Source organism: Xenopus tropicalis, chromosome 2 (assembly GCF_000004195.4).
Source record: "Xenopus tropicalis strain Nigerian chromosome 2, UCB_Xtro_10.0, whole genome shotgun sequence".
Lineage (NCBI taxonomy): Eukaryota > Metazoa > Chordata > Amphibia > Anura > Pipidae > Xenopus > Xenopus tropicalis.
This window is the reverse complement of record NC_030678.2, coordinates 11,703,524-11,715,535: the sequence shown is the minus strand read 5'-3', so window position 1 is coordinate 11,715,535 and position 12,012 is coordinate 11,703,524. Positions and strand designations below refer to the sequence as shown.

At 39.0% G+C, this 12,012-nt stretch overlaps 1 protein-coding gene across 1 annotated transcript in view; it reads left to right on the top strand.

Moving 5' to 3' along the window:
* The window catches only part of get1 (guided entry of tail-anchored proteins factor 1), a 50,608-nt gene that overhangs the window by 19,829 nt on the left and 18,767 nt on the right, over positions 1 to 12,012 (top strand). Inside the window, 1 exon segment of the mRNA NM_001006891.1 lies at positions 8,673 to 8,740. Within this exon segment, the coding sequence (NP_001006892.1) occupies positions 8,673 to 8,740 (68 nt within the window).

The following is a 12,012-nucleotide window of genomic DNA, read 5'->3' as shown; positions in this document are numbered from 1 at the left end:
ATCATGACTGAACATTGACTTCCACATTCTTCAGTCGTGAGTAATGTGCATCACAGTTACCATTCAGTAGAATACGGCTAGCCACAGTTCAAAGCTGGTCATACACGTACCGATATAATAATTAGAGATTGTAAGCTCTACGGGGCAGGGACCTCCATCCTCTTTGACTCTTAACTTATTGCAACTGTATCTTGTATTTATCTGTATTTATTGTTATACCGTGTATTTATCTATTATTATCTTAATAACCCCCTGTTTGTATTAATGTATCCTACTGTACAGCGCTGCGTACATAAGTAGCACTTTATAAATAAAGATATACATACATACACACTACGTTTCGTCCGATTTTTGGACCACGTGTAGAATCCAAATTATCTTTCTGATAATTTTCGTACCATGGTCATTTAGTTGACCGGACAGGTTAGAAAATTTCGGTTTGATAACGATAAAATCTATGCAAGTATTGTGTATCTTGCGATATCCTTGGGTGACGGTGACCTACAATGCATTTCTGGTACGTCACTTTTGTGCGATTTTTTTTCTGCCAATTATTTTATGTTCAGAACATCCTCCGATTTGTTATTTTTAGCTCTTTATCCTACAATTGATATCCGAACGTTCGTCGGAAGAAGACTAAAATCTGAACGTGTATGGCCAGCTTAAGTAATTTTGATCTTCATCCAGACAGTACCTCCGTTATCTAAAGGCTTTGTTTTATAGTCTTAACATCTGTTGCTGATATGAATTCACTGATGTCTTGTGGAAGGCTAGACTTGAACACTGCAGAGACTTATCCTGTTATGCAATGGCACAAAAGTAAATAGTCAGCCCTTTTGTAAATTGTTCATTAAAAGGCTATACAGCGTACTTGCACACTTTTTTGTTTGGTCACCTTCCACTTATTGGTGCAGAATTCTAAAATGCTTAGACTGTCTTTAATGTTACCCTTGTTTATTTTGTGCTTAATTTCTAAGCACTTTCTTTGGCCAGTCAGTATCTTTTATGGGGACTGCTTTCTCCTTGCCATAGTAAAATATTCACAATAACTTTTCTTGCAGCTTAACTCTTTCTAGACGAATTTTTCCATAGGTCTGCCACACCTTCTTTTACCTGCTTTGTGATGTCAACTTCTTTACAAAGAGGGCTTATCGCCATAGGCTAGTCTGTGCAAAAGTCTTTATAAACAAGACAGACTAGTCTGGTCTAATACTCTGGCAAAAGGTAGCTATGATTAATACATTCTGTTGTTTAAAAGCATAAGATGTTTTATTATTCATTTGCAGCAGAATTGTCAGTGGAAGTAACATGATTGTTTAGTTGAAAATAGCTTATCTTCAACAAGAATGGAGGTGGCCAGACAAGGGCATATTTAAGCTGTTGATTTGGGTCCTTCAGACCAATTCAACAGCTTATCTGCCCATGTATGGGGCAAGCTGACAGGTTTACCCAACATCTGGACAAAAATCGGACAGGTTTGATTTTCCCTTTGGATCGAGGACTGCAACAGTTCATTGATGAGGTCCTTGCTCTAATGGCTTGTAGTCCCATTGTTGTAATTCAGTCACTTGGTCCTATGGCGATCGAGATTGCCGTTATCACCCACCCTAGGTGAGAATATTGGGAGAAAGATCCGCTTGTTTGTCTAGTATAAATAAATCTAAAGCAACTGGACTTGTTAATTAATCATTGAAGACTTTCAAAGTAACTCCACAGCATTCACACCTCTGAGTTTCAGGTGTCACCTTTCTGAAGAGTTACAAAGTGCCATTGTGATTGGATTAGTGGAAGAGTATATATGCTGAACTGAAGAAGCTGCTCGGATGTGTAGTGAAACGTCTTCAATGGTTACTTAACAAGTCCAGTTGCTTTAGATTTATTTATACTAGATATACCATGACCTGGATGAATGAAAATCTTCATAGTCATATCCGCTTGTTTGGCAACCTCCCCAAACAAGCAAATCTTGCTAACATTCCAACCTTATGTTTTGCATGGGTAAATAGTGCCTTTGATGGATAATAGTTGCTTATTCCCATAGGCTTGATTACCCATCCATCGGTCACTCAGCTGTTTTGGCTTTCCCATTCTGTTGCTTAGATCCCTGGGGCATATCTGGAGGAAGGTTTTACAAAATTGGTAGCATTTTAAACTTATTAAGCCCAACACTATGGGGCCCATTCATTAAAGCACGATTGGGAATTTTTTTTTAATTTTTCTAACTTATAGAACTTTCCTAATATCCACGATAATTTCGTTAAAATTTCACTACTTTTTCGTGGTACGTTCGTACTTTTCGCAACGACTACAAAAATTTCGTTATTCATTCAAGCTTTGGCCAGGTTGGGTCTGTAGAGTGCCATTGAGTCCTATGGAAGGCTTCCAAAATCATACGTTTTGTTTCAAAGCCAGAAAGGTTTTGGCGCCGTTTACGATCGTTTGGATCTGAAAATTTTGTGACTTTCTGATCGCAACCACAATATTTTCATACAAAAAGAATTTTTGCGCAATTTTAGCACATCAGAAATGATTGCGGTTACTCCAAATTTTTTCCAATCGTGCTTTTTAGTAGCAGCCAGGTTAGGGTTGGCTGCAGATTAACTTTTTGTCGACTCGCACATCTTTACTTTGGTGGACCTCTTCTGATGTTGTTGGAAGCTCCTTGTATATGTAACTGCTTCCTGATCCTTTACTTTGTTAACCTGGTCTGTTCATTCATTGGGTTACATACTTCTACCAGATTTTCTTTCCCTTTCACTTGAAAAACAGCCTGTTGTATCCTGGTTACTACTCTTTGCTGATCTGACCACTTGCTTAAAGTGAGAAGAACCATTAGTTGGCACCTCTTTTGTAGCAGGTAGACAAGTCTTTTATTTGGGACAGTGAGTGTCTAATGGATATAGATTCTCTAAATCATTTGTTTAATTGAACCTAATTAAGTTGCTTATTTGAACATTAAATAAACCCAATGGGATTGTTTTGACCTTTATCAAGGAGAAAGTACTGTTTTCTTATTACAGATATGGAATCTGTTAACCGAAAACACGTTATCCAGAAAGCCTGTCTCCCATAGACTATAATTTATCAAATAATTCAGATTTTTAAAATTGATTTCCCTTTTCTCTGTAATAATAAAACAGTACCTGTACTTGATCCCAACTAAGATATAATTACCCCTTATTGGGGACAGAACAGCCCTATTGGGTTTGTTTAATGGTTAAATGATTCCCTTTTCTCTATAATAATAAAACAGTGCCTGTACTTGATCCCAACTAAGATATAATTACCCCTTATTGGGGACAGAACAGCCCTATTGGGTTTATTTAATGGTTAAATGATTCCCTTTTCTCTATAATAATAAAACAGTACCTGTACTTGATCCCAACTAAGATATAATTACCCCTTATTGGGGGCAGAACAGCCCTATTGGGTTTATTTAATGGTTAAATGATTCCCTTTTCTCTGTAATAATAAAACAGTACTTGTACTTGATCCCAACTGAGATATAATTACCCCTTATTGGGGGCAGAACAGCCCTATTGGGTTTATTTAATGGTTAAATGATTCCCTTTTCTCTGTAATAATAAAACAGTACCTGTACTTGATCCCAACTAAGATATAATTACCCCTTATTGGGGCAGAACAGCCCTATTGGGTTTATTTAATGGTTAAATGATTCCCTTTTCTCTGTAATAATAAAACAGTACCTGTACTTGATCCCAACTAAGATATAATTACCCCTTATTGGGGCAGAACAGCCCTATTGGGTTTATTTAATGGTTAAATGATTCCCTTTTCTCTGTAATAATAAAACAGTACCTGTACTTGATCCCAACTAAGATATAATTACCCCTTATTGGGGGAAGAACAGCCCTATTGGGTTTATTTAATGGTTAAATGATTCCCCTTTCTCTGTAATAATAAAACAGTACCTGTACTTGATCCCAACTAAGATATAATTACCCCTTATTGGGGCAGAACAGCCCTATTGGGTTTATTTAATGGTTAAATGATTCCCTTTTCTCTGTAATAATAAAACAGTACCTGTACTTGATCCCAACTAAGATATACAGTGGTGTGAAAAACTATTTGCTATTTTCCTGATTTCTTATTCTTTTGCATGTTTGTCACACTTTAATGTTTCTGCTCATCAAAAACCGTTAACTATTAGTCAAAGATAACATAATTGAACACAAAATGCAGTTTTTAACTGAAGGTTTACGTTATTAAGGGAGAAAAAAAACTCCAAATCTACATGGCCCTGTGTGAAAAAGTGATTGCCCCCCTTGTTAAAAAATAACTTAACTGTGGTTTATCAATTCAATGTTCAATTTCTGTAGTCACCCCCAGGCCTGATTACTGCCACACCTGTTTCAATCAAGAAATCACTTAAATAGGAGCTACCTGACACAGAGAAGTAGCCCAAAAGCACCTCAAAAGCTAGACATCATGCCAAGATCCAAAGAAATTGAGGAACAAATGAGAACAAAAGTAATTGAGATCTATCAGTCTGGTAAAGGTTATAAAGCCATTTCTAAAGCTTTGGGACTCCAGCGAACCACAGTGAGAGCCATTATCCACAAATGGCAAAAACATGGAACAGTGGTGAACCTTCCCAGGAGTGGCCGGCCGACCAAAATTACCCCAAGAGCGCAGAGACAACTCATCCGAGAGGCCACAAAAGACCCCAGGACAACATCTAAAGAACTGCAGGCCTCACTTGCCTCAATTAAGGGCAGTGTTCACGACTCCACCATAAGAAAGAGACTGGGCAAAGACGGCCTGCATGGCAGATTTCCAAGGCGCAAACAACTTTTAAGCAAAAAGAACATTAAGGCTCGTCTCAATTTTGCTAAAAAACACCTCAATGATTGCCAAGACTTTTGGGAAAATACCTTGTGGACCGACGAGACAAAAGTTGAACTTTTTGGAAGGTGCGTGTCCTGTTACATCTGGCGTAAAAGTAACACAGCATTTCAGAAAAAGAACATCATACCAACAGTAAAATATGGTGGCGGTAGTGTGATGGTCTGGGGTTGTTTTGCTGCTTCAGGACCTGGAAGGCGTGCTGTGATAGATGGAACCATGAATTCTACTGTCTACCAAAAAATCCTGAAGGAGGATGTCCGGCCATCTGTTCGTCAACTCAAGCTGAAGTGATCTTGGGTGCTGCAGCAGGACAATGACCCAAAACACACCAGCAAATCCACCTCTGAATGGCTGAAGAAAAACAAAATGAAGACTTTGGAGTGGCCTAGTCAAAGTCCTGACCTGAATCCTATTGAGATGTTGTGGCATGACCTTAAAAAGGCGGTTCATGCTAGAAAACCCTCAAATAAAGCTGAATTACAACAATACTGCAAAGATGAGTGGGCCAAAATTCCTCCAGAGCGCTGTAAAAGACTCGTTGCAAGTTATCGCAAATGCTTGTTTGCAGTTATTGCTGCTAAGGGTGGCCCAACCAGTTATTAGGTTCAGGGGGCAATTACTTTTTCACAAAGGGCCATGTAGGTTTGGATTTTTTTTCTCCCTAAATAATAAAAACCCTCATTTAAAAACTGCATTTTGTGTTTACTTGCGTTATCTTTGACTAATAGTTAAATGTGTTTGATGATCAGAAACATTTTGTGTGACAAACATGCAAAAGAATAAGAAATCAGGAAGGGGGCAAATAGTTTTTCACACCACTGTAATTACCCCTTATTGGAGGCAGAACAATCCTATTGCGTTTGATTAATGGTTTATTGATTTTTTAGTAGACTTAAGGTATGGAGATCCAAATTACGGAAAGACCCCTTATCCTGAATACCCTTAGTCCCGAGCATTCTGGATAATGGGTCCTATACCTGTACAAGGAAAAAGGACTTAATTTTTTTAAAAAAAAATGAAATATATGGGTAAAATGGAGTCTATAGGAGATTTTTAAATCCTGGGAATTAATGATTGCATGGGGAGGAAAGGGTACAACATTATCAGAAGTTTGGGGGGGTTGCATGTTCTGTGTCTTTATGGCAAAATTAGTTAAAAAAAACTGTATAATATGTGTCCGTTCTCAGCAATATTGTCTTTTATCATCATAGTATTGTGAAGTAACGTAACTATATAATAAAAGATAACAATAGAACATGTTAATGTAGTCTCCATTCCTATGTTACCATTTCTCCTCCTATTGCTGGAACACTATCCAGGGCTAAATAAACACGGAATTATCCTACTGATTAATTAAAAGCTTTAGTCATGCCTCGTCTTATTTTATCCTGCTGTATCATTGCTGATGATTTGGCTTTTTGTTAAATCAATATTTTCCATCTCATTTCATAATAACTAAAATAGCATATTGTGTTTAATGCCTGCATCTTAATATGGGAAATGAACAAATCCTGTTTGTATTAAATGAGTTGTTTGCATCTCTGTGCTGTTTACACGGCTTATTGTTTGGGCAAAACAACCTCCCAAAATCTGAAAACATGTTCATGAACCTTGTTTGAGCATAAAAAATGCATTAGAAAAGCTGGTGTTACTATCAATAAGAAAATAGGAGATAAAAAGGCAGATTTTATACTAGACAGACAGTAATATACAGTCTCATGTTCTCTTAATAAACATTATATATGTAAAATATAGAGATTAGAAAGAAAAGCCATAAGACCCATGACTTGGGGAGACCAAGGTGACTTCTAATATCCTCATATTGTACAAATGGTAGTACATTCTACACGTTTCAGTAAGTCATGTGACATGACATAATTAAGCGCTGTTTAAAAATATAATTTACATGATATTCTTGAGTTATATATATATATATTATTAACATTTATTTATGAAGCGCCAACATATCCCGCAGCGCTGTACAATAAGTGGGTTACATACATGGGACATACAGAGTAACATATAAAGCAATCAATAACCGATTTGGGAGCCCCAAAGAGCTTACAATCTACAAGAGCTATTATTTTTTTTTCTTTTTCTCCCCCTAACCAACAATATTGGACTAGTCCATCAGACCACTTCTGGTTGGCCCTCCTGCTGACTTGTCTTGTTGACTTGTCTTGTACGGCTAGCCCATGGCCATTCCTCATTTGCTAAATCACAACAAAGAGGGGAAGTAGAATGAAAGATAGATGATCATATGTAAAGGCAAGAGACTAATGGATAAAAGGCACAAGGCTTGCCCAGGAGCAGTAACCCATAGAAACCAATCAGGGGGTAGAATTAACTAGTCACCTGTTTAAAAGCAAACATCTTATTTGTTGCCTTTTATTACATATAGGGATGCACCGAACCCACTTTTTTTGGGTTGTGCCGAACCCACCCTGATGGATTCTGCCGAATCCCGAACAAAATCCAAATCAGGGAAGGGTTAAATGTTGCCGCGCGCAGCCAAAAAAAATTTCCCCTAAGTTTTAACCCTTTTCCGGGTGCTAATTAGCATATGCTAATTCGGATTCGGTTCGGCCTGGGCCGTGGATTCGGCCGAAACCGAATCCATCAAAAAAAAGGCTGGAATCCCAAACCCCATCCCTAATTACATATGAGGTCAGGAGTTTGGAGAATGGGCTAGTGGTCTTTGGTTTTCTGCTGGGCCTCTGGCACTCCAGTCCAATCCTGTTTCAAGGTCAACTAACAATTAGGGATGCACCGAATCCTGGATTCGTTTTGGGATTGAATCCAGCCTTTTTTTTTAAGTACTCGGGTTTTGGCAAAATCCACGTTCCCGGGTGAATTGAATCCGAATTGTAATTAGCATACATTAGCATATGCTAATTAGCATTCAGAAGAGTTAAGGCCCCCATACACGGTCCGATTTTTTTACTGTCAAACGACCGATTCCCGAACGATCCGATACTATCGTTAAGTTATCGTATAGTTGATGGTGTGCGAATGATCATCGGCCCACTAATCAACCCGACATTATCGTCCCCAAAATCGATCGGCCAGGTTTAAAAATTTTAGTCGTTTAACGATAAAATCTGCCAGTTGGTGTGAGTATCAGACATTTGTCTTCGAACGATTGTTCTCTGCGCATGTCACGATTGCCAGCAGCGGAAGTCAAAGAACATAAATAAATAAATACCGCTTCCGCCACGACATTGGATCGTACGTAGATGTATGATCGTACGTATTTTACGATAATGATACGATGAAATCTTTTGCAAATTATCGTTGCCCGTGGATGGAATATCGTATGGAAACCCGATCGCCATACGATCGTTTGTCGATATAATCGTTTGTCGCACAACGAGTGAAATCGTCTCGTGTATGGGGACCTTTAGATGCTAGGGGGAAAGATATTTTCGCCGTGCGCTGCGTCGGGGTAGGTTCGGGGGTTCATCCCTACTAACAACAGTAAAATATTAGTAGCCTTATAGGTTATTACAAACAGCATGTATCTGTAGCCCATTGCCGACTTTCTCATATGTTCTGGGCTCCTCGGGTGGGTCCTACCAACGCTTGTTTGCTCGGGGGGAATTATACATTGCATAGTGCTGCTGTGGGACGTAGTAAAGTAGCCCGTCCCTTGGCCTATAAACAAGGGGTTCGTTACTTATCTCGTATTTTAAAGAGGAAAAAAAGTGTATACCGCATATTATTTTTATAAACTGATTTAGGAAATTTGTAATAAAAATAATGACTGAATTTATATATTTACTTAATCTGCTTTTCGTTTACAGTAAAAAGCAGGACGGCACAACTATCAAAAATCAAGTGGGTCATCAGCATCGTCTTCTACGTACTACAGGTAAGTAACGGATGCAATCATGTATGATGGAGGAGCAAACTGAATATTTCATGTTTTCATAATATAAAAAATATATAATATATATCCAGTGTTTATAGGAATAGCTTATTGCACACACACAGCCTTTGGTCCCTGCCGCCTTTGAGCTCCTTCCTATACTCGTGCAGAGGAGGGTAAGATGGCGGCTGCCACTCGGCTGTATCAGTGCAAATATGTAGAGAGTATATTTACACACACCCTAGAGCACTGTCCCATTATACGACAAATAGAGGATAAAGCCTACTTGTTAAAGGGTTTATTTTTCCTGTAGATAAACATATATTTGTAAAGGCTTGCAATGCCAGCTTTGTAGCATTTGATGAACTACTGACAGTGAGAGTATTTGTTTTACCATCCATTTACATTTATATACACTGCTGTTGCCCTCCCCCGTGTTCAAAGCAGAATGAATACGTAACCAACAGATGGTTTATATCATATTAAAGAATAAGTTCACCTTTTTTTTTTCTATTAATAAAATAACTCTAAACAGCTTCCCAGATTGCCTGCCTTTGTCCCTCTGTTCTTTCTTACCTGGTTGCTGAGTTACATTCTGCTCTATTCCACTCCTTCCTTGTTCAGAGTGAAGCTCCGCCCCCACTTCCTGTTCAGGTCTCTCACTGCACCGACAACTTGTCGGCAGGGGAGAGTCCCTTCTGGGCATGCCTGGAGGCAGCAGGAGCCAGCCTGTGCATGAGCAGGCTTTTTTTTTTCCAGGAGGGTGGGGGCTTCTGCTCTCTCTGAAGACTTTCAAACATGGCACATGTGACTGCAAAGCACCAGGGGGAAGTGCTGGACACAGTGGATTAAGGTAGTCTTATTTTAAAAATTAAGGTAGTGTAAAGTGTAGAGAATAGTAGTCTAAGGCTAAATATATGATTTGTTTTTTTAACATTTACATCTCCTTTAAGTGACCTATTAAAGAATCTCCCCAAACTGGAATATATATATCAGTAAATATTGCCCTTTTACATCCTTTCCCTTGAGCCGCCATTTAGTGATGGGCTGTGTGCTCCCTCAGAGATCAGCTGACAGGAAGTGATGCAGCTCTAACTGTAACAGGAAGTAGTGTGGGAGTAAAAGGCAGAACTCTGCCCATTCATTGGCTGATGGGGCCTAGCATGTATGTGTGCCTTGGCTTGTTTGTGTGCACTGTGACTCCTATGATCCCAGGGGGCGGCCCTTAGTACATAAAATGGCAGTTTCCTATTTAGGATTACCCAATGGCACATACTGCTAAAAAAGTATATTTTTAGTAAAATGGTTTATTTAGATGAAGCAGGGTTTTACATATGAGCTGTCTCTGCAATATATTTTTATAGAGACCTACATTGTTTGGGGGTATAGTTTTCCTTTAAAGGGGTTGTTCACCTTTACAATAACTTTTAGTATGATGTAGAGCAGTGGTCCCCAACCAGTGGCTCGTGAGCAACATGTTGCTCTCCAACCCCTTGGATGTTGCTCCCAGTGGCCTCAAAGCAGGTGTTTATTTTTGAATTCATGACTTGGAGGCAAGTTTTGGTTGCATAAAAACCAGATGTACTGCCAAACAGAACTTTATGTAGGCTGCCAGTCCATATAGGGTCTATCAAATAGCCAATAACAGACCTTATTTGGCACCCCAGGAACATGTTTTATGCTTGTGTTGCTCCCCAAGTCTTTTTACAGTTGAATGTGGCTCACGGGTATAAAAGGTTGGGGATCCCTGATGTAGAGAATGCTACAGTTTGCAAGTTTGATCTTACTTTTTTCTTATTTGTGCTTTTTTCATTATTTAGCTTTCAGTGACCCCCGTTTGAAAGCTGGAAAGAGTCAGAAGGAGGCAAATCATTAAAAAAAACTATACAAAATAAAAAATTTGGGGAACAGTGATCACAACATGGTCTCCTTTGAGATAATGCTGCAGAGACAGCGCTATAAGGGAGTAACTAAAACACTAAATTTTAGACGTGCAGACTTTGCCAGTATAAGGGCATCTCTGCAATGTGTCAACTGGGAAAGGCTTTTCATGGGGTTAGACACAGAAGGAAAATGGAACATCTTTAAAACATTGCTTTGTAGGTATACACAACAGTATATTCCCCTTGTAAGCAAGGAGAGGCATCGCAAAGCAAAACCTTTATGGCTGAATAAAAGTGTTATTGTCGAGGTTGGTAAGAAAAAACGTGCTTTTAGGGCATTCAAGTTAGCTGGGACAGCAGAAACTTTCATCAGGTACAAGGAAGCAAATAAAGCATGTAAAAAAGCTATCAGGCAGCTAAACTAGAGATGGATATTGCAGCTAGGAGTAAAAAGAATCCAAAATTATTTTTTAATTATGTGAATAGTAAAAAAATGAAGCAAGAAGGGGTGGGAACTTTATTATCACGGGGGGGTACGTTGGTTGATGAAAACGGGGAAAAAGCTGAAATTTTGAACTCTTATTTTTCATCTGTCTATACATCTGAGGAGCCAGATAATGAAGGCTTCCCTTGTAATATGCCCAGTTCTAGTAATTTAGCTACTGACGCGTGGGTCACTCGGGAGGAAATTCAAAAGAGACTTGAACATGTAAAGGTAAACAAAGGTCCAGGGCCGGATGGGATTCATCCCAGGGTATTAAATGAGCTGAGCGCTGTGATTGCCAAACCTCTTCACTTAATTTTTCAGGATTCATTGAGGTCTGGCATGGTGCCGAGAGACTGGCGGATTGCTAATGTGGTGCCGTTATTTAAAAAGGGATCCCGTTCTCAGCCTGAAAACTATAGGCCTGTTAGTCTGACATCAGTAGTAGGAAAACTTTTGGAAGGGGTAATAAGGGATAGGGTACTTGAATACATTGCAGTTCACAATACTATTAGTTTGTGCCAGCATGGTTTTATGCGTAACAGATCTTGCCAGACTAATTTAGTTGCCTTTTATGAGGAGGTGAGTAGGAACCTTGATGCTGGAATGGCAGTTGATGTCATCTACTTGGACTTTGCTAAAGCGTTTGATACAGTACCTCACAGAAGGTTAATGATCAAATTAAGGAATATTGGCCTAGAACATAATATTTGTAATTGGATAGAGAACTGGCTGAAGGATAGAGTACAAAGAGTGGTTGTAAATGGAACATTTTCTAATTGGACCAGTGTGGTTAGTGGAGTACCGCAGGGGTCAGTCCTTGGGCCTTTGCTGTTTAACTTGTTTATTAATGACCTGGAGGGGGGCATAGACAGTATTGTTTCTATTTTTGCTGATGACACTAAATT